Source organism: Oncorhynchus mykiss, chromosome 7 (assembly GCF_013265735.2).
Source record: "Oncorhynchus mykiss isolate Arlee chromosome 7, USDA_OmykA_1.1, whole genome shotgun sequence".
NCBI lineage: Eukaryota > Metazoa > Chordata > Actinopteri > Salmoniformes > Salmonidae > Oncorhynchus > Oncorhynchus mykiss.
The window spans coordinates 51,374,167-51,398,137 of NC_048571.1; the positions used below are offsets into that span (position 1 = coordinate 51,374,167).

Sequence of the window (23,971 nt, forward strand, 5' to 3'; positions counted from 1 at the left end):
AATTGTTTTAAAATTCTTCCTCTTTCCTATAATGTGGCCTTACTGCACTAGATTACTTCCAGGAAGAAAAAGAAGTGAGGAAGTGCGGAAGAGGGAAAGTGGAGGGAGCAATTTTAAGACCATTCAGACCATTGCCATTGAGTATCACACTTGTGTGATTGAAACCTGCAGAGTTAGCACTGCTTTATTGCAAGTACATGTAAGTTAAAGCAGTTATTACATGCTTTGGAATGTATGCTGTTGTACAATTAAAGTATTACTTCCTCTGCAGAAAGTGCATGAACTATAAATATCTCCAATGTACTAAAATGCAATAGTTTTGAATACAAAACCTGTCATGGTTTGGTATTGATGGTTGCAAAATTTGACCACAAGTGATGAGATGGTTTGGATATTGACTGCTATTGTCCATAGATGACCATGTTTTTATATCAATGGAAATGTTGATACATTGGAAATAAATACGTGAACTAAGATGAGATCATAGATGATAATAGCACATACTGTAGTCATCATAAGTGTTAATGTCACTTCAGACTGTTTCAGGGTTGCGATCCTGCTGCACTCTTAGAAAAAAAGGTGTTATCTAGAACCTAAAAGCGTTCTTCGGCTGACCCCATAGGAGAACCCTTTGAAGATCCCTTTTTGGTTCCTGGTAGAACCTTTTTGGGTTCCATGTAAAATCCTTTCCACAGAGGGTTCTACCTGGAACCAAAAAGTGTTCTAACTGGAACCAAAAACTGTTCTCCTATGGAGACAGCGGAATAACCCTTTTAGAACCCTTTTTTCTAAGAGTGTGGTGGGTGACACATTGTTTCAATTCCACTGAATAGACAGAGCTCACACCTGATTTCCCAGGTCTAAAACAGCAGACATCCCGTATACTGTAGAATGTGGCAATACTGAGTTTCTGTTATAGAAGATCTAGATTTGTGCCCTTGTCCCTCACCTCACCTGTATCACTCCAGCCCCCCTGCCCCTTCATTGACGAAGGGAAGAAGTTGCCTTTTTGTTTGAGGGCATTCTTTTAATCCCTCCATCCAGACGGGTGACTAGGCTGTCATTTCAAAACTCAGTCAAAGAGGCAATCCTCTGTCCACAGTTCAGTCCACGGACACCACTGGGCTTAAAGTGCTATGCCAGTGTGAGTGCGTCACAGAACTGTACCTCTGTACACTGCCAATTAAACCCCTGCTACTACAGAATACCGACTAGCACAATGACAGATGTGTATGCCGGACAAAGAGCAGAAGCAGTGAGGAGAGGACTTCTGCCAGTGTAAAAGTCCACATTGTCACATTAATCTCTCCATTTTACTGGGACTGTAAACAGACTGATAAATGGGAAATAAGTCAAGTAAGTCGGTGTTGTTCTGAGAAGTCTGTCTGACTGATTCGTTAAGAAATGGGTAAGTCAGCCATATCGAAAGATCTTTGACCCTGCCTGAGATGCCCTGAAGTCTGAACGAGGAACCAAATATGTATGGTACTGTATAGGCTACTACCCAGTCCTCCAGTTACCTCTGCTGACTCTCTCTCACACATATACAGTGGGGAGAACAAGTATTTGATACACTGCCGATTTTGTAGCTTTTCCTACTTACAAAGCATGTAGAGGTCAGTAATTTTTATCATAGGTACACTTCAACTGTGAGAGACGGAATCTAAAACAAAAATCCAGAAAATCACATTGTATGATTTTAAAGTAATTCATTGCATTTTATTGCATGACATAAGTATTTGATACATCAGAAAAGCAGAACCTAATATTTGGTACATAAACCTTTGTTTGCAATTACAGAAATCATACGTTTCCTGTAGTTCTTGACCAGGTTTGCACACACTGCAGCATGGATTTTGGCCCACTCCTCCATACAGACCTTCTCCAGATCCTTCAGGTTTTGGGACTGTCGCTGGGCAATACGGACTTTCAGCTCCCTCCAAAGATTTTCTATTGGGTTCAGGTCTGGAGACTGGCTAGGCCATTCCAGGACCTTGAGATGCTTCTTACGGAGCCACTCCTTAGTTGCCCTGGCTGTGCGTTTCGGGTCGTTGTCATGCTGGAAGACCCAGCCACGACCCATCTTCAATGCTCTTACTGAGGGAAGGAGGTTGTTGGCCAAGATCTCGCGATACATGGCCCCATCCATCCTCCCCTAAATATGGTGCAGTCGTCCTGTCCCCTTTGCAGAAAAGCATCCCCAAAGAATGATGTTTCCACCTCCATGCTTCACGGTTGGGATGGTGTTCTTGGGGTTGTACTCATCCTTCTTCTTCCTCCAAACACGAGTGGAGTTTAGGCCAAAAAGCTCTATTTTTGTCTCATCAGACCACATGACCTTCTCCCATTCCTCCTCTGGATCATCCAGATGGTCATTGGCAAACTTCAGACGGGCCTGGACATGCGCTGGCTTGAGCAGGGGGATCTTGCGTGCGCTGCAGGATTTTAATCCATGACGGCGTAGTGTGTTACTAATGGTTTTCTTTGCGACTGTGGTCCCAGCTCTCTTCTGGTCATTGACCTGTTCCTGCCATGTATTTCTGGGCTGATCCCTCACCTTCCTCATGATCATTGATGCCCCACAAGGTGAGATCTTGCATGGCGCCCCAGACCGAGGGTGATTGACCGTCATCTTGAACTTCTTTCATTTTCTAATAATTGCGCCAATAGTTGTTGCCTTCTCACCAAGCTGCTTGCCTATTGTCCTGTAGCCCATCCCAGCCTTGTGCAGGTCTACAATTTATCCCTGATGTCCTTACACAGCTCTCTGGTCTTGGCCATTGTGGAGAGGTTGGAGTCCGTTTGATTGAGTGTGTGGACAGGTGTCTTTTATACAGGTAACGAGTTCAAACAGGTGCAGTTAATACAGGTAATGAGTGGAGAACAGAAGGGCTTCTTAAATAAAAACTAACAGGTCTGTGAGAGCCGGAATTCTTACTGGTTGGTAGGTGATCAAATACTTATGTCATGCAATAAAATGCAAATTAATTACTTTAAAATCATACAATGTGATTTTCTGGATTTTTGTTTTAGATTCTGTCTCTCACAGTTGAAGTGTACCTATGATAACAACTACAGACCTCTACATGCTTTGAAAGTAGGAAAACCTGGAAAATCGGCAATGTATCAAATACTTGTTCACCCCACTGTACCTTCTCTTCACCATATTACTTATTATTTTATTTTCTTCAAAAACCTGACATTTATGTGTAGTATCATCACAACCTCATTGGTCAGTTGAGCTGGTTGGGTTTCGTCCGTTGGTTGTGTTTTGTTACATGATTGCTGTAGACTGAGTTGGTATCCATTAGTAATAGTAGTATGTGAACACCAGACTTTATTGTGTTTTTTTGTTCTTCAAGATGGATTTGATGTGAAAACAATTATTGTAATAATGCAAATATTGGCACTCTACACTTGTTAGTGGTTATATTTATCCTGGTTGTCACAGCTATCCTACTCAGCTGGGGAAAGTACCAGACGACAGTGAGAGTAGCTTTGCATGTCACATGTTAAACATGAAGAAAAGAACATGAGTGCTGCACGCCGTTCTGCACATTTTGCATGGTAACTGTGGAACATATGTTGTTTTCCCTGTTTTCATTTGTCTCATTATACCTGCGTTGTTCTTGATGGTGTTATTACAGTGTTGCCCTCTGAGGCTTACACAATAGCACACCTTTACCATTACCGTTGCTCAGACGTTGTGGGGAGGTTTTACAGCCATGTGTCTCCCTCCATATTGACCTGTGACCTTTGTGCTTCAGAGAATGTAGGGCGCTTAGTCACCCCAGCCAAAAAGCTGGAGGACACCATCCGCCTGGCCGAATTGGTCATCGAGGTTCTCCAACAGAATGAGGAGCACCATGCAGAGGTGAGTACATTACACACATTCTGTCTGTCTGTCTGTCTGTCTGTCTGTCTGTCTGTCTGTCTGTCTGTCTGTCTGTCTGTCTCGCTCTCTCTCTCTCACACACACACACACACACACACACACACACACATTTTGTCTAATATATTCCTATCAAACACTGTGCAACGTGACCAGGGAAAATCCTAAGTCAGTTATTACCAGAGCAGAGAATGAATAACTACAGAGAACCATGGGGCATTTATTCTGTGTCTGACTCTGTGTTTAACAGGCTACAGTCACAAGTACTGGAAATCAGTTGGTACAGTATTCCTATCTCTGTTTTCTTTCTCCATATCTCACTGGTGCATGCTAGCCAGACAGCACTGGCCTGCACGGTAGGAGGTCAAGGTGTGGTTTCAAAGGTCAAAAAGGTTTCATCATTTCATGTGCACCAGGCTTAGTTTTGGATGACAACGGTGAGCAGTGCGCAGTTTGACTGGGGGACTTCTGATTGGGTTACTTTGTTTGCTATACATGCCCACCTGGATGTGAAAACCAGCGGGGCTTTAAGTAACCATATTACCTCATATCCTACCCTAGGCGCTAGCTAGGAAGTTTTTCTCTGTGATGTCACAGTTGCTTTTCCTGTGAACAAGGGTGTCCCCCACAGAAGTTGCATGGGTCTGGTAGAGCAGTGTAGTACAATGTGTAGTGTAGTGGAGGTTGGGTGTGATGATGATTCACAGACTCGATCATCCTGTTGTTGTATCACACACTTTTTAGTGGCACATGACTGTATTTGTACTCTTTCCAGAAACGTGAAGATAATTTACAGACCTCAGTGACCCATTTTTAAACACCAAATGTGTCTATTGATTATGTGGCTAGTGCAAGTGCATGGTTTTCCTCGTGTATATCATGTTTATTCACAAAATAGAATGTTGGCATATTTTTTAACAGACCTTGACCTCGTGAGTATGTTTTGAAACAACAACAAAAAATGTTCTCTGTTGTTTTGGATCATTTCTTTCTTTCACTGTCATCATCGCATATTTCCTGCCCACTAACCATTAGAGGAAAAAAGTCAACACGGGGACACCAACTTTGCAGAAGTGTACCTGACTTAACCCCTTCCTGTTCTCTCATTGTTTGTTTTGTTTGCGGGGAATGTCCGAACAGGGCAAAGAGGTATGTGATAGATCCTGATAACATGACCTCTAACCCTCGCCACCCCCCACCTGCCATGACCCCTAACCCCTGCCACACCCACCTCCCATACTATGTGCATGTCCTGAAAATGCCCAATACCCAGGGATGATCTTAACTGTTCCCATCTTCCTTGTCTAGTAATAGCCTTGTACCCCAACTTCTTCCCTTGTAGTTGCTGTCAGCCCATCCCAGAGAGTTGTGCAAGTGCTTGTTCAACCCAAAGGGTTGCCGTTGGTGATAAGGCATAACTCAACAAGCACTGTGGCAGTGTCCCTGTCTATCATACTTAGACCCCTCCTACTGAAATAGTAGCCTCCCCCACCACCACATCGCCCCCCTCACCATCTGGTCTGGTGCAGTTTTCTCTGTCCACCTCAACTGCCACAGCCAACTCTGGTCCCATCCTGTCAGGGAAAGACCTGCTCTGTAGTGCTGTGTGTTTGAGGATAGCTGTGTGACAGGTAAGAGAGGTGATCCAGTCACCTTGACCCAACAAGCTGATCCTCCTCCATTGTAGACTTGAGTACTCTCAATGGAAAAAAGCATGCCATTTGTCAGGGTCAACGTGACCCACTCTATCCCCTCTTGCATTTCTCAAGTGCATTGTTGTGTGAATTTCCCCATTAGAAATTTACACTAACACTGTCAGTAGACCAGCAGAAGCAGCAATAGACACATCTTCCACTCCCCAACTCAGGACCCTCAGTTTGAGTGAATTCCATTTTTATTTAACTCAATTGGTGATCTAATACAATGTTTGTGTATAGTGTATGCCATGTCCAGTAAAGACCATTAATTGACTTGAATAGAAATTAAACTGACCCTTGCTGTTACTCAATTCAGCATCCAATGTGGTGCATTAGAAGATTAATCATCCTCGAAGCCTATAATGAAGATTTTATTTATGGTTATGAGCCTCACCATTTTGACCCAGAGATCCTGTTGCTGGTTGCTGCTGGCGCTGTCATGCCAACCGTCCCATGCCAGAGTGCATGGGAACATTCACATCACAGAGGTGTGACGATGTGAATGGCTGCTGGCCAAGGCCTCCAATGGAAAGAGATAGGGGAGCATGGGAAGCTGAGTGTTAACCTGCATGAGACCAGCCTGTTCCAGACTCTGTCACTCCACTGATTCTATCTATCCTATGGGGAGGCTCAGAGCAGCTCTGTGTGAATGACTTAGTCAAGGAGCCGTGTCTATGCAGTTCTCTGTGTCTCTCTCTGTGGTCCAACAGAACAGCGCACGTTTAGCCGTGCTCAAGCGCAGAACTAAAACACTGTGCTCAAAGCTGTGAAGTGTACCCCAGAGATCTCTGTGTGATGCCTCAGAGGTGACAACTTATTGTGAAAACGAGAGAAGAAAAGAGCCCTTATATACTGTAGATCGGTGGAGTAGCATTCTCTCCCTTTTCCTCTAGAGAATGACAGTGCTGTGAGGCTTGTAGTTAGAGATGTGCTTGTATTATATTTGCATAATCGTATCCTCAATTTGTGTTTCTGTCTCTCTCTTTTTGTATGTTTCTCTACCTGCCTCCCTTTTCCCCTCTTTCACCCTCTATTTATTTTTCTCAAACTTCCTTTATCTTCCCATTCCTTTTCTTCTCTCTCTACCCTCTACCTCTTTCGTTCATTCCACCTTCTATCCCGTTCTCTTTGTCTATGTATTCCTCTTTCTTTCATTCTTCACTCAATCATCTCTCTCTCTCTCTCTCTCTCTCTCTCTCTCTCTCTCTCTCTCTCTCTCTCTCTCTCTCTCTCTCTCTCTCTCCCCCTCTCACTCACTCACTCAATCATTCACACTCTCTCTCTCGCTCTGTCTCTCTCCGTCTCTAGGCGTTTGCATGGTGGTCTGACCTGATGGTGGAGCACGCAGAGACCTTCCTGTCTCTGTATGCGGTGGACATGGACGCTGCTCTGGAGGTGCAGCCCCCTGACAGCTGGGACAGCTTCCCTCTCTTCCAGCTCCTCAACGACTTCCTGAGGACCGACTGTGAGTGACTCCAACCCTGATCCAGGCCTTGAACCAGGGCTACATTATGAACAGACACGCACAGCGTTTAGCACTCCAGAACCATACAGCACACACTTAACAGAAGTGGAGCATTCATGTCACATAGGACTGGGTTTTTATTGAATATTCATTGTGGTTGGTCTTGGCAAACTGGAGAAACTAAAACCTAGAGTTGAGATCTAATGTTACTTTCCCACAGCATGATCCTTTCTGCATTTGACTTCAGTATAATGAAAGGGATGAAGGTAATTGAGAGGACAATAGGGCGCTATGGGAGCTTCGCAGTAAGAGCTGAGAGACTAACAGTGAAATGGTTGCTGTGGGCCCTGTCATCTCCCTAATGAACTGCAGTTGCCGTAGGAGCACTGTCCAGGGTGCTGAAAGCGTGAGCCAGAAAAGAAACACTTACCACTGCCTTTGTGAAGTGAACCTACACTGGCTAATTATCCCTGGGGAATGTCTCCTTTTAGCTTGTCAGCCAGGAGTCTGGAAGGATGTAATGCAGTCTGTTGTTCACCTGCAGTGGTTTAATGGACTTAGACTGGCACAGCTTGTTATGCTCACTTGCTACTGCTGCACAATTGGCCACATTCACAGTGGCATTTTATTTTTTAAATAGCCGATTGGTTATTCACATTGCAATGATCATAGTTACTAGACCATCTGGATACAAGCCAAACAGAAGGGCGAAAGTAATGGTATTCTTCCCCAATTGACTTTTATAATACCAAAGGCTCCAGTGATCACTGCATGTCAACACATGATGTGTTGGATTTCATAGTGCACACTTTACATACAGTATAACTGATGTAGCATACACGGACTAATTCCATGTAATACTAGTCATTCTAATTCACATGACTTTGACAGCATAACTCAACATGCAAACCTCACACGGTTGATGAGTGATATGGTCACCAAAATAGCATCCATCTATCCGTCTCCCTCAGGGTCCTCCACAGTATACAATGTCAAAATCTACACTACACACACAGTGCAACATCCCCACAACTACCATTCCATATCACAGGGGCATTTTACACAGAAGGTCATTTGTTTTGTCTCCCCACAGCAGATAGCTTATATGGCAGGAAATATCCCTAGCACCAGACAGGCGCCAAAAGTCAGACGCCATTGAAGCAGTTAATGAGATCTAAAACAGAAGTGGCTGGGAGAGGGGCGAGCCCTGCATCCTCACTCCTGGACAAATACATCAAAGTGTACAGCAGCCGCTCAAGTGGCTAATTGGAGAGCGGCAATCAAGGAACAAAATAAGCATTGCACCTACTGTGTATCATCGACCTTGACTTCTATACACTCAGCACACACATATAGCCTACAAGCACACCCACACAGAGAGAAGGAGAGCGAGCGCTCAAAGGGATAAAATACAGACCCACTGTGTGGAGCCGTGAGCCATCGCATTAGCACACACTGGCCTCCATTCTATCACCCGTGGTCTGTTTTAGCGTTGCCTTTTTACCAGTTGAATATAGAGGAATCATGCCTTATCTGAAAAACAACTATAAGCAACAGATATACAACAGAGAGAATAGTCTAGTACGGTAGCTGATAGCGAGGAGCTAGACTACTATTAGCTTCCTTCTGATAGGACTCAAAAGCTTAAAGCAAGGGGTCCACAGCATAGCTTTCATAAGACCAGTGTAACGAACCTCGTCCTCCTCTTCTGAGGAGGAGAAGTGAGAAGGATCGGAGGACCAAAACGCAGCGTGGTAAGTGTCCATAATGTTTATTTTAAAACATAAACTGAACACTGCGAAATACAAAACAATAAACGTGAAATGAACGAAACAGTCCAGTGTGGCGACAAACACTGACACGGAAGACAAACACCCACAACCCAAAACTGAAACCCAGGCTACCTAAGTATGATTCTCAATCAGGGACAACAATTGACAGCTGGGCACAGGGACTACAGCTGACCAACTGGGACTACAGCTGCCTCTGATTGAGAACCATACTAGGCCGAACTCAAAAACCAACATAGAAAAACAAACATAGACTGTCCACCCAACTCACGCCCTGACCATACTAAAACAAAGATAAAATAACAGAACTATGGTCAGAACGTGACAACCAGTCCTTTCAAAGACAGCCATCACTTCAAGGAAGACAGGAAGGAGAAGCATTTCCAAGTCATTCTCCCTTGGCTGTTAAATTGATGATTGTTCCTTTGGTGTTACAATTTAATGAATGACTTAATATATGCTCTTTCCTGTCTCAGATAACCTGTGCAACGGGCAGTTCCATAGACACCTGCAGGACCTGTACGCCCCCCTTGTGGTGCGATATGTGGACCTCATGGAGTCATCTATCGCCCAGTCCATCCACAGGGGCTTCGAGAGGGAGTCCTGGGAGCCTGTCAAGTAAGGGCACCTCAACATCTAGAATCAACACCCTATTGTAATGATTATATATCCTGGGTGCTACACAGTTTCGGCATTCAAGTTGGCTATAGCAGAAACTGACAGGCACCCAGACTAGTCATACTGCAGTAGCCTAAGCATACCTTTCTTCATGTAGGCCAATTAATCAAGGAAGGATGTTGGGTTCTACCCAACATACAATATAGGTAGATGATAATATATTTTCAAACATGAATTACTCTCAATGATTTTAGGCTTTCCTGTTCATATTAAATTAAATATTCAGATATTTTTGGGGTGATCATTTGTACCATGTATTCGTACATGAACTAGGTTGATATCCACATAAATTATGTATACTGAATAAAATATAAACACAACATATAAAGTGTAGGTCCCATGTATCACGAGCAACAATAAAAGATCCCAGAAATGTTCCACATGCACAAAATGCTTATTTCTCTCAAATGTTGTGTACAAATGTGTTTATATCCCTGTTATTGAGCATTTCTCCTTTGCCAAGATAATCCATCCACCTGACAGTTATGGCATATCAAGAAGCTGATTAAACAGCATGATCATTACACAGCTGCACCTTGTGCTGGGGACATTAAAAAGCCACTCTGAAATGTGCAGTTTTGTCACACACACAATGCCAACGATGTCTCAAGTTTTGAGGAAGCAATTGCCATGCTGACTGCAGGAATGTCCACCAGAGCTGTTGCCAGAGAATGTAATGTCCATTTCTCTAGCATAAGCCACCTCTAACGTCGTTTTAGAGAATTTGGCAGTACTTCCAACCGGCCTCACAACCGTAGACCACGTGTAACCATGCCAGCCCAGGACCTCCACATCCTGCTTCTTCACCTTTGGGATCATCTGAGACCAGCCATCCAGACAGCTAATGAAACTGAGGAGTGTTTCTGTCTGTAATAAAGCCCTATTTTGACTTAACCTAATTCTGATTGGCTGGGCCTGGCTCCCCAGTGGGTGGGCCTGGCTCCCAAGTGGGTGTGACTATGCCCTCCCAGGCCCACCCATAGTTATGCCCCTGTCCAGTCATGTGAAATCCATAGATCAGGGCCTAATTCATTTATTTCAATTGATTGATTTCCTTTTATGAACTATAACTAATATTTTTGTTCAGTATATATTTGTGGGCAATTGTGTAAAAATATATGGTAACTATTTACTTTGACTACATATCCATAACACATGTATTACTCATAAGTATTTCATGAACATGTTATAACAGGTCTCAACCCCAATATTAAAGGTTCACTAAATATATCCATAGCATATCTATAGCATATTCATGTCATGCTATGCAAGAGCTCATATTTATCTATCTTAATAGATCCATCATTACAATGACAGTCTAGTGTCATCATTATGGCTGTTCTCAAAAGTATGCTTCTACCATACCAGTGTTAGTGAATATGCCAAAATGCCAAACAACATTTAGAAAATGATGCTGATATATAGCCTGTACCAGCCCCATTTCCCCCACCGGCCGGTATAGGCCCATGACTTACCTTCTTCTTCTTCTCGCTGTGGTCAATGGTGCATAAAGTTCTCCACGGGTTTGAATCCTCTGGGTAAATTTTACAGATCAAATTGTGTAGTTGAGGGTCATATCATAACTCTTTCATATCTCATTAGCAACTCTCGTTCACATCACAATTAAGTAGGTCATACTGGTCTATAACCCACACATGAAAGATCTATGTATGTATTCTATGCAGTCACATTAAAGTCAAATCTGTTTTCACATTCATAAAGCATTTATAGCTATGCACTTCATGGTAATTACCTGTACAGTTTGCCACTGATCTATAACACCAACATTAAAGGTCTATGTATGAATTCTATGCAGTCAATATAATATAATTTATATTTTCCTATTCATAAAGCATTTATAAACGTGCCTCAATTATCAAAAAGAACACAGACACAACACAGAATTTTAAAGGAAATATTAACATTTTTATTGACATTTTCTAGATGTAGCACATAAATCAATTGCTGAGGACATTGCCGAAGTATCTTACTATTCACATTTTTCAGTTCAACTTTTCTTAAATAGATTTAACAAAGATTGATATTTATTGTATTCATATTCAATTCCTCATTTCAGACTCATAGCTAGCAATAACTATTTTAGTATGTAGTATTTAGTATGAATTCACTAATGTAGCTAGCTAGCTAGCTTAGCTCCTGGCAATGTCAACACATTTTCCAACTTTGTCAATAAAAGTTAAACTCATCATAAAACTCATAAGACATTTAGTTAACAATGGTAGCTATCTGTTTATTTTAAGACATACATTGTACTTTTGGACCTTATGAGGTGAAAAAATCATCATCATATCGCCCTCCATTTGGCAAATCTGACCTCCTGATTCCTGCTTACAAGAAAAAACTTGAACAGGAAGTATCAGTGACGCACTGAATTAGGAAGTGGTCCGATGAAGTGGATGCAGTTTCGCTAGCACAGACTTGAATATGTTCCGCGATTCATTTGATGGCATTGAAGAGTTTACCACATCAGTCAACAGCTTCATTAATAAGTGCATTGACGATGTCATCCCCACAGTGGCCGTACGTACATATCCCAACCAGAAGCCATGGATTACAGCCAACATCCACATTGAGCTAAAGGCTAGAGCTGCCACTTTCAATGAGTAGGATACTAATCCAGACGCTTATAAGAAATCCCGCTGTGCCCTCCGACGAACCATCAAACAGGCAAAGCGTTCATACAAGACCAAGATCAAATCCTATTACACCAGCTCTGATGCTCGTCAGATGTGGCAGTGCTTGAAAACTATCATGAATTACAAAGGAAAACTCAGTCGCAAGCTGTCCAGTGACGTGAGCCTACCAGAAATAAACTCAGTTTTTCACAATTCCTGACATTTATAGTAAAACTTCCATGTCTTAGGTCAGTTAGGATCACCACTTTATTTTAAGAATGTGAAATGTCAGAATAATAGTAGAGAATGTAACGGCATTCTTCCTCCTCTTCTGAGGAGGAGTAGCGAGAAGGATCGGAGGACCAATGCGCAGCGTGGTAAGTGTCCATAACGTTTATTTTAAGACATAAACTGAACACTATATGAAATACAAAACAATAAACGTGAACATGAACGAAAACCGAAAAAGTACCGTGTGGCAACAAACACTCACACGGAAACAAACACCCACCACTCAAAAGTGAAATCCAGGCTACCTAAGTATGATTCTCAATCAGAGACAACTAACGACACCTGCCTCTGATTGAGAACCACACTAGGCTGAACTCAAAACCCCAACATAGAAAAACACACATAGACTGCCCACCCCAACTCACGCCCTGACCATACTAAATAAAGACAAAACAAAGGAAATAAAGGTCAGAACGTGACAGAGAATAATTTATTTCAGCTTTTATTTCTTTCATCACATTCCAAGTGGGTCAGAAGTTTACATACACTCAATTAGTATTTGGTAGCATTGCCTTTAAATTGTTTAACTTGGGTCAAATGTATCGGGTAGTCTTCCACAAGTTTCAAACAATATGTTGGGTGAATTTTTGCCCATTCCTCCTGACAGAGCTGGTGTAACTGTGTCAGGTTTGTAGGCCTCCTTGCTCGCACATGCTATACGAATGAGGTCAGGGCTTTGTGATGGCCACTCCAATACCTTGACTTTGTTGTCCTTACGCCATTTTGCCACAACTTTGGAAGTATGCTTGGGGTCATTGTCCATTTGGATGACCCAATCTTTTTTTCTGGGGTCTTGGCTGATTTCTTTTGATTTTCCCATGATGTCAAGTGAAGAGGAACTGAGTTTGAAGGTAGTCCTCCACAGGTACACCTCCAATTGACTCAAATGATGTCAATGAGCCTATCAGAAGCTTCTAAAGCCATGACATCATTTTTGGGAATCTTCCAAGCTATTAAAAGCCAGAAGAATGCTAGGCTGTCACCCGGAAGCGATGCCACCATGACTTACCTCTCATCTGCAGTCAAAACATAGAGAATGATAGAGGCTTCTAGTTGCCAAAAGGCCGTATTAGCATGGGCAGCGCCATATTAGCATGGACAGCGCCATTGAGGGCATCCAGCATTTTATTGTAGTCAACTGGGTGGGACATCCAACTTCGTTGGCTGATCCCTCCTGATGACCTTGTTGGAGTCATGTCCAACCGGGTCATCAGGCGGGATCAGCCAATCGTGAAGAAGAACTTTGACTACTTCTAAATGGAGATATTTTCCATGTCACTGCCTATGCTGTCACATACGCTAGAATGGCACATATACAAAGATGAGTTATTTATATATCTCTATGGTCTCTTAAATTTGTCCTGTTTTAAAAGGTCTGTAATGTGCAAAAGTACAATGTAAACAGTGAAATAGCTAACATTGTTAACAAAATGTTGAATAAGTGGGAAACACTTGTCACACCCAGACCTTTGTATTCTTTGTTTTCTTTGTTATTTTGTTTAGGTCAGGGTGTGACCTGGGTGATATATGTGTTTATGTCTTGTCTAGGTGTTTTGTATGTTTATGGGGGTGTTTTCCTATCTAGGTGTTTTTTGTACGTCTATGGTTGCCTAGATTGGTTCTCAATTAGAGGCAGCTGTCTATCGTTGTCTCTGATTGGGAACCATATTTAGGCAGCCATATTCTGTGGGTATTTTGTGGGTGATTGTTCCTGTTCCAGTGTTTAGTGTTCACGTTACGGGACTGTTTCGCCTTCCTTCCTTTTTGTCTGTTTGTTGTTTTTGTTCGATATTTAAGTATTCCCATTAAATATGGATTATCATCACGCTGCATCTTGGTCCTCTCTTTCACCCGAAGACAATCGTTACAACACTAGCTAGCTTTACCACCTTGTGTTATTACGTTTTACTCACTAAAATAGTTATTGCTAGCTATCAGTCTGAAATGGGGAATTGAATTTGAATTCTTTGAATATGAATCTTTGTTAAATCTATTCAAGAAAAAATAACTGAAAAATGTCAATAGTAGGATTCTTTGGCAATGTTTTCTGTGCTAGCTAGCTAAAGTTACATATGGAAAATGTAAATAAAATACCATTCTGTATTGTGTTCGTATTATTTTTGATAAGTGAGGCATGTTTATAAATGCCTTATAAATGCTTTATGAATGAAAAAATAGAAATGACAGTACATTAACTGCATCAAATTCATACATATACCTTTAATGTTGGTGTTATAGATCAGAGTGGCAAACTGAACAGGAAATTACCATGAAGTGCTTAGCTATAAATGCTTTTTGGGAAAATTGATTTGCCTTTCATGTGACTGCATAGCATTCATAACCTTCATGTGTGCAGAATAGACTAGTATGACTAACTTAATTGTGATGTGGAGAAGGGCTGTTAATGAGTTACGGAAGAGTTATAGTATCAACTACAACATTTTATCCGTAAAATTTACCCGGAGGATTCAACCTCGTGGGGATCTTTATGCACCATTGACCTCAGTGAGAAGAAGAAGAAGGTAAGTCGTGTGGGGAATGGGGCTGGTACAGGCTATATATCAGCATCATTATCTAAATGTGGTTTGGCATTTTAGCATATTCACTAACACTGGTATGGCAGAAGCATACTTTTGAGAACAGCCATAATGATGACACTAAACTGTCATTGTAATGATGCATCTATTAAGAAACATAAATATGTACTCTTGCATAGCATGACATGAATACACTACAGATATGCTATGAATATATTTCATTAACCTTTAATAATGTTGTTGAGACCTGTTGTAAAGCGTTCAAGAAATACTTAAATATGTGTACTAAATGTGTTGTGGATATGTAATCAAAGTAAATCGTTACCAAATATATGAATTTGTACTAGCAAGATTATTTACTATCTATTGAATTCAAATGTTTCCTATTGCAGCTAAGACCATATGTCTGAAAATGTTGTCGGAAACATTTTTCCTCTGTTTGGTATTCCCTAGTGTTCATATGGTATCCCTTGTATTAACGTCAAAGCTATTTGCTGTCACCATATGTTGAGTTATCAATTGTTAACTATATTTAGTCATTGTTCTCTTCAATGCTGATAAGACACTCTTTACACATCATTTTTCAACATTAGATTTGTCTCTTCTAGTCATTGCAACTATACCCTTACTTGTTTCAACTTAATAACGGCTATTTGTCTTGTAAATTTGCTCTGCCTCACCAATTGTTTTTCTTTTTTTTTGGCATTGCTTCACTTTCCCTTCTAAAACACATCCATATTACCACTGTTATAGCACATCTTATGTATATTTGATTTGATGTCTGTTTCCTCTACACAGGAGCCTAACAAGTAATCTTCCTGATTTGAGTCTACCAAATGTCAAGCTCCAAATGCCCAAAGTACCAAATCTACCACCAGTTAGCCTTCTAACAATGCCTAGCTTTTCTACACCCAACTGGATGGCAGCTACATGTGACTCAGAGTGTGTATTGAGTCTCTGCTGGAGCCTGAAACATGAAAAATGCATGTGTGTTTTTGGCATGAACATGTCACATGTCCTCTGAAGTACTGGCTCAATTTCTGGAGATGTACAGGCAATATCCACCAATCCTAATTTAGATGGGGGCAGCTTTGGCCTTGTTGATTTGACTTAGTTAGCTAATGGCAGCGACTCAACAATAGGCCACAATAAAACATTGACACATTTTACTCATACTGTAGTAGGGCCTGTAGTGCATTTGTAAAACCAACCATGCCTAACGTGCAGAAGTAGGAGAGCTTTGATAGGGCTCCCTAGGGCTCCTGGTGCTTGTCTTTACTGAGCCTCTCAGATACGCCTACTTTAAAACAGATTATGTTCACTCATTCACACCATGATAATGATCCCACTTTTATATTGATGGAATATGAAATTAAGTCCCATTTCATTAGTGATTCTGCCAGTTGTAAAACTCCATGTCTACCTGTTGGCTCTTAGCAGCCCTCTCGGGGAACCAAGGAGAGACACAGCATGCAGATAATTGCAAAGCTATGTTTAGATATGTTGATCAAAAGCACTTCTTCTGCACCTTGAGGTACACCTGACACGTTACCAAAGTGAAACATTTTCAGCACCAGCTACTAAAAATGTGTGAAAGGAGAGAGAGAGATTAAATGAATACATTTGCTCCCAAAATGTAAAGGCACTGCTCTGTCAAAGATAGGCCTGAACTAAAAGCAGGTTTGGTATCTTGTAAATAAGCCATAAAGACTAAGCCAATCTCACCCACAAAATAAAACTCAAACACAGCCTTGACACAACCACATTGTTGATAATTAGGAATAAACAGGCTCAGCCTATTCTAAAATATGTAGTAAAACACTGCCTGTGATCTGATGTTCTTTTTCCAGGATCCAAGTTGTCCCAGTGTTCTTATTGTTCTACCTGCAGCCATGTTCATGCCAAGGCCCTAGCATGGGGAGTGGGGTTAGAGTAGGCAGTGTTTCAAAATGGAGAACCATCAATGGCTTTTCATTTTCCCCCTACTGCATGTGTTTGAACTGAAGGGTGGAAAGACACAAATTACATTTTAAGCTGATTGGAAAACACCAAGAATGGGAAATGCAAAATTATACATCATTATTAAATGAGGCCCTACCCAAGCTAGTGTTTAAAAGTATTTAATTTGTGTCTTTCCATCACATGTATCTGATCTCCAGTCTGCCACAGTGTGCTAGGGAGGATAAGTCCCTGTTTACCCTGTGTTGGAGCTCTTACCTGTGGGCACTAGTTGTGAGGAGGCCCCTGCGTGTCTGGAGAGACCTGTATGGCTGGAGAGATCTGCTCTCTCTTTCTACAGGGTTTGGGGGACAGGGGACAGGGAATGGGAGTGGGATACAGTCTCCATCACCGCATCAGAAAGCAACCCCACCCTTCCTTGTGTGTTTTCCCAGAGTGCACTAACTAACTGACCAACCTGCAGTGTGCATGGACCCCTACTCTTTCCCTGGTTTTGATAACTGCTCAACTCTGAGGTTATTAATTGGTCAAAGACATACTCATGTCTGTTTATTTTTACCATACACTGATTGGGACCTTGATGAACACAATTCATAGAACCTCATTGGCCAGGAATAGATCAAAGATATAGTATCTTCCATTCAAAATATTTTAGAACCAATCGGTAAATGGTGAAAATAACCCAAACAAATGGAATCCTGAGACCTAGATTTGCCCATCCTCTCTGATCCTTGATGTAGTCCTCTACCCCCCATGTGTTCTCCTGTTCTCCTGTAACAGTGCTCTAACGTTTAACCTCTTAGCTGTGACCCCTGACCTGTGCCCCGTTCTTCCTGCCCAGTAATGGCTCGGGGACATCCGAGGATCTGTTCTGGAAGCTGGATGCACTGCAGACCTTCATCAGAGACCTGCACTGGCCTGAGGAGGAGTTTGGCAAACACCTGGAGAGCAGGCTCAAACTCATGTCCAGCGACATGATTGAGTCCTGCGTCAAACGGTGAGAGAACGCTCCTGAATTGGACCCTTGCACTTGCTTACACACAATTACACACATACACATACACATATACCACTAACCTTGTGGGGGACACACAATTCAATCCCATTCAAAATCCTATTTTCCCTAACCCTTACCCAAACCTTAACCCTAACCCTTAACCTTAACCCAAAAACCTAACCTTAACCCTAAACCTAACCCTAGCTCCTAACCCTAACACTATACCTAATTCTAACCCTAATTATAACCTTAAACTTTCTAGAAATAGCAAGTATAGATTAAAACATTACACACACAGACATTGTAGGTCCGTGTATAGTGCTCCACAACCTCTCTCCTTTCTCTGTCCCTGTCTCCAGAACGAGGGTGGCCTTTGAGGCCAAGCTCCAGAAGAGCAGTCGGACCACAGACCTCCGCGTGCCTCAGTCCATCTGCACCATGTTCAACGTGATGGTGGATGCCAAGGCCCAGTCAGCCAAGCTGTGTGCCATGGAGCTGGGACAGGAGGTAGAGGATTCCTTCATCCCTATAGTCTTTAACCAGTCTTATATCAGACGTCAAAGATACCAGTCTTAGATCAGACATCAGATACCAGTCCACCTCCATCTGCACAGCCTCAGACCAACACAGTTTCTACCTATTATATTCTAGATGTAATATAATGTAAATCATTCTATTGATGTCTAAAAGTGATTTCAATGATTTCTCTTTCACTCACTGATTTATATGCTATATCACTGAGCATGTTGCACTGGATATACAGATCAGTATCCACCCTGGAGCAGTACCAATGCACTTTGGGAAAATCATTTTGTGCTCACCAGCTGTGTGTTAGATGTGTATTCTCTTAAAATTGCATGGATTCAGGAGCTCCAGGTCAATTAGTATCAGCATTTCTATGCTTCCATTTCGTTCTATTTGCTTATATTATGTAATGCTATGCTTATACAATACATGTTGTAAGGTAGTCCCTTCTGTATACTGTATGTATTTCTGTCAAGGTTTTCACTGACATTAGTTTCAATGGCACTTACTGTGATTGCTGTCTCCTGATTTAGCTTTTGCTTGAATATGTGCTTTTGCTGTAGTCGTTTGCTTTTTTCACGGTCATCTTTTCATTTCTTTTCTCTATCTTGTGAAAGTTTGTTAGAGATTGGGTAAGTGTGGCTAACAATTCAATTGAAATCTCACTCCCAGTTCCCAAATGTATAAATAGCCGTCAATGCAGTGCTCCCCAGTCTTCCAACACTTGAAATGTTTTGATTTCATTAGCATGTATGTAGATGGTACTGAATATACATGGGGTAGATTTGACAGTTCTCATCGCTGCACAATCTAGAGACAGATACCAATTATCAGCGCAGAATTAATGAGTCTGAGGTCTTTTACATGGCTCACGTGAAGACGAAGGAATGCTGTCATACTACTGATTAGCATATTGGCCTACTGTGAGACCTGGTAGCAACAAACAGAAGGGAAGGGAGGGACGCTGGATTTGGACGTCGTGACTAACATGTCTCTCTCCTGACAGAGACAGTACCATTCCCAAATCGACGCTCTCATAGAGGAAACTGTGAAGGAGATGATCACCTTACTGGTAGCAAAGGTGCTGTTGCTGTCTTACTCACATCTGAAAGTGATATTAAATAAATGTTGTTTTTAATGTGTTGGACTTGCCAGTAACATAACTCCCTGTCTGTCAGTTTGTGGTCATTCTAGAGAGTGTCCTAGCCAAACTGTCCAGATACGACGAGGGCACTCTCTTCTCCTCCTTCCTCTCTTTCACAGTAAGAACGCACTCCTTCTCTCGTTCCCCTCTTTCTCATCGTACACTGCATACAGAACTGGACCCTGATCTTGAAATGATTTTAATCATCATAGGGTAGGATTAGTCTTGTTCAAAGATTGTACCTTTAGCAAATATATGTTCAGAGAATGCACAGCTCTCTGCCTCATTTTGCTCGTGATAACACTCCCAATGCATGAAAAGGTATTTTGAAACAGTATTTTAGTAGTTTCCTGAACATTGTAATAGAAGTCTACATTTTTTTTTTGAGTGAACTATGTTATTACATTTCCTGGCATGACTCACTTAAGCATATTGCAGTCACACACTGAAGCTACACTCACAGTATACAGTTTTTGCAATGAAGAGAATTGGCACAGTTGGAATCTCAAATCTTTCCTTCTCACCTAAACTCTCTGTCTCATTTCAAGGTGAAAGCTGCATCAAAGTATGTGGATGTACCTGTAAGTGGGAGAAGAGCGTTATTATCAGTACTTGTGTTTTTCTTGTCCCAGTCCAAGTGTGCGTGTGTACCTGTTTGTGTGTGTGTCATTCCATCTTCCCTGATATGGATCTGGGCAAAAACAGCCAGCTAGGCATGTCATTGTGAGTGTCTCTGTTGTGTTGTGTAACAAAAACCCACAAAAGCTCAACACGTCACTTTTTAAATGTATGCCTTTGTCGGTGGATCTGTGATTGGGCCTCTTATGTCCGCAGGGCCAGAGCCCTAGTTTCTGCATGGTAATTGTTTGCTTAAAGCACAAAATGAAATTACACTGGAGAAACATACTAATTTGCACCCTTTGGAACCACTCAGGGATGTGTTAACTAAGTTCAGTTTACAGCGGGTAATACAAATTCATATGACCTCGTCCGCTGGCACAAAGGATGTGTTTCATATACCGGAGAAGAGGCGCGAGGGGGAAATACACACACACACCCACACACACACACACACACACAAATAGAGTGTCTTATTTGCAAACGCATTGTCCTGTTTGAATATTTGAGATGGCATGAGAAATGGCAGCCCTCCTAACAGTCTGTTCAGCAGCCTGATCACGTGTTCCTGGTTCTTCTGTTCACTTTGCACGTGCCCAGACTGTGACAGATGATTCTGGGCCAAGTACATATCTCTAATAGGAAGTTCAGTGAAAAGACAGCCATAGCCCGGGGTCTATATGCACTGCAAATGAAACACCTCTCCAGAGATGTCAACTGTACATTTGAATACTTTTTTTTTCTGAGTTGAAAATGACAATTTGATAACACTTTGGGTTGAATGTTTATTTTAATACCTGTCAGTGTTTCATATGCATGTCTTAGAGCTTGACATGACATAACAGTTGATAATAACTTATGTCACTTTGCTGGTCTCCATCATGTTTATTATGAGGTAAACAGGTTTCGGTGCCTTGGTGAGACAATGAATTCGTTTTTTGGGGGCTAATTACTCTTTCCCTCTTGTTCTCAACTCTATCTCTCTCTCTCTCTCTCTCTCTCGCTCTCTCTCTCTCTCTCTCTCTCATGTTCTGCAGAAGCCTGGGATGGACATTGCAGACGGTTACGTGACCTTTGTGCGCCATTCTCAGGACATGCTGCGGGATAAGGTCAATGAGGAGGTGTATGTAGAAAGGTTATTTGCCGTAAGTAACCAATGCCGTCTCCTCCCTTACAGGGGGAGGCTCTCCAGGATGTGATAAAACAGTTGGTTCAGAGGGATAAGTCTCATTTTGAACAGCTCTCTGGCTTTTCTTCTGCAGCTGTACAAGTAGCTCTTTCTCTCCTTCTCTCTGTTTCTACCCCTTGTTTTACTTCTAACTCTTCCCTCCATACTGAATACACTGTGCTCTAGCCTGTGTCTTTTCTACTGAAGTGTTCTGCATCTTCTGTTTATCTCTTGTTTGAGAAGTGCAAAATCTTGAGGAGGATTATCTTAAGCAGTGTTCTCTCTCTGCGAGTCAGCAAACAAGGGTTTGTCAATTAAAGTCCACACAATAGAATGCCCTCCTATAGGATGACTTAATACCGTCTTTACAATTCCCCAGTCTAAATTCTGTCTTTAGCCGTTAGAATACCTTGTGTTCTTCCATTAATTGATCTGTAGCAACATTAATAATCAGATCAAAAGGTTAGGGTTAGTTTATGCTGATCAGTTTCCCCACACACTGCTGACCCGTTTCCCCACACACTGCTGACCCGTTTCCCCACACACTGCTGACCTGTTCCCCACACACTGCTGACCCGTTTCCCCACACACTGCTGACCCGTTCCCCACACACTGCTGACCCGTTTCCCCACACACTGCTGACCAGTTTCCCCACACACTGCTGACCCGTTTCCCCACACACTGCTGACCCGTTCCCCCACACACTGCTGACCCGTTCCCCCACACACTGCTGACCCGTTTCCCCACACACTGCTGACCCGTTTCCCCACACACTGCTGACCCGTTTCCCCACACACTGGTGACCCGTTTCCCACACACTGCTGACCCGTTTCCCCACACACTGCTGACCCGTTCCCCACACACTGCTGACCCGTTCCCCACACACTGCTGACCCGTCCCCCACACACTGCTGACCCGTTCCCCACACACTGCTGACCCGTTCCCCCACACACTGCTGACCCGTTCCCCACACACTGCTGACCCGTTCCCCACACACTGCTGACCCGTTCCCCCACACACTGCTGACCCGTCCCCCACATTGGACTATATACAAGACATTTGGAACTGTCCCATTTTGACAATGAGGGCTTCCTCCAATGAAATCTTCCTCTTAGGAACGACAAACAGAAAGGAGGGCCTCTGACCCAGGGCTTATTGTAATGAGGGCTTAGAAAGGATGGGGAGAAATAAAGAAATAACGGAAGAAAGGGAAAGAGAGAAAGATAATGAGTTTGTATTTGAGAGTGAATAAAGTGGGGAGGAGAAATGAGAAAAGAGAACACTGTCTTAAGGAATAGCCCGAAACCTGGTTATCTAAATAATCCTCTGATGCATGTTGACCAATTTGTCCACAACTCTTTTTGGGGTGAGAGCCTCAGATTGCACCTGTGCGCGTGTGAGGGTGGGTGTTATATGCGTGTGTGTGTGGCTTCCCCTAAGGCCTGCTGGCATGACCTGCCTTCTATCTTATCAGTCTTCTCTGAGTGAAAGTGTCTCTTCTCCATGTTTGTTTCTCTTGCTGCTTTGACCTGCTGTTTGGCTTGTATCGTCTTCTCTCAGAAGAGCATTTATTTTCTGATTATAGCAGAGGCCTCTCTCTCTACATATATGTCACTCTCTATCTGTTCTCCCTCTGGCAGTACTGTGACGTATGAAGGTGTCTTGCTGCGCTGTAGGACTCCTCTCTGTTGTCCTTTTCTTGTCTCTCTGCTCAATATGACCAAGGCGTGATGCTGCTGTTTCTATGCGTTCATGCTCAGGGATCAAAAAGCATAAAAACGCCCTTGGTTTTCTGTGTATTTTCCCTTTCCTTCCATCTCTTTCTTTTTCTCACTTGAACCACAATGCCTTTCAACATTTCTTTCAGCTTTACTTTGCAAACACTTTCCCACCTAGCTATATATTTTGAAATGGAACTTATCTCTCATGTCAGATTGTTTTAACACATTATGTCCAGTGGCATGATTCAGAGTCAAATAATCTTTCTGTGTACATCTACTAGCAAGGCCCATCTCCCTCGAGATTCACCCCATACATACATGCATGCACTCAGCATCCCTCCCTTAACAACCTCATTGGCATTCGTACAATACTTTTTTTTTTAAAGCTTACAGCACCTGGTATTCCCAGGCGGTCTCCCGTCCAAGTACTACCAGGCCTGACCCTGCTTAGCTACCAAGATCAGACATGTTCAGGGTGGTCTGGTCACAAGCCTATTTTCATTTGCCCATTTTATCCCCAAATTATGACCTTGGCTCATCACTGCAACTCCCAATTGGGCTCGAGAGAGGCAAAGGTCGAGTCATGCATCCTCCGAAACATGACCCGTCTGGCCGTGCTACTTCTTATTACACTGCTCACTTAACCCGGAAGTCAGCCACACCAATGTGTCAGAGGAAACACAATTCGACTGACGACCAAGTCAGCTTGCATGCGACCGGCCCTGCCACAAGGAGTCACTAGAGTGTGGTGAGCCATGGAAAGCCCCCTGGCTAAACAGTCCCCTAACCCGGAAGGCACTGGGCCCATTGTACACCGTCATATGGGGCTGCCGATCACAGCCGGCTGTGACAC

At 42.6% G+C, this 23,971-nt stretch overlaps 1 protein-coding gene across 12 annotated transcripts in view; it reads left to right on the plus strand.

Moving 5' to 3' along the window:
- Positions 1-23,971, plus strand: part of LOC110528964 (calcium-dependent secretion activator 1) — a 166,227-nt gene that overhangs the window by 122,044 nt on the left and 20,212 nt on the right. For 3 of the 12 annotated variants that reach the window (XM_036983477.1, XM_036983478.1, XM_036983480.1), the window contains 9 exons: positions 3,768-3,874; positions 6,898-7,054; positions 9,321-9,462; positions 17,787-17,942; positions 18,302-18,449; positions 19,474-19,548; positions 19,646-19,729; positions 20,160-20,192; positions 21,267-21,374. In XM_036983477.1, coding sequence (XP_036839372.1) covers positions 3,768-3,874; positions 6,898-7,054; positions 9,321-9,462; positions 17,787-17,942; positions 18,302-18,449; positions 19,474-19,548; positions 19,646-19,729; positions 20,160-20,192; positions 21,267-21,374 — 1,010 coding nt within the window. Of the gene's footprint in view, positions 1-3,767; positions 3,875-4,142; positions 4,173-5,032; positions 5,042-6,897; positions 7,055-9,320; positions 9,463-15,784; positions 15,929-17,786; positions 17,943-18,301; positions 18,450-19,084; positions 19,100-19,473; positions 19,549-19,645; positions 19,730-20,159; positions 20,193-21,266; positions 21,375-23,971 lie in introns of all 12 variants that reach the window. The other 9 variants (XM_036983472.1, XM_036983481.1, XM_036983473.1 and 6 more) reach the window with 6 other exon arrangements.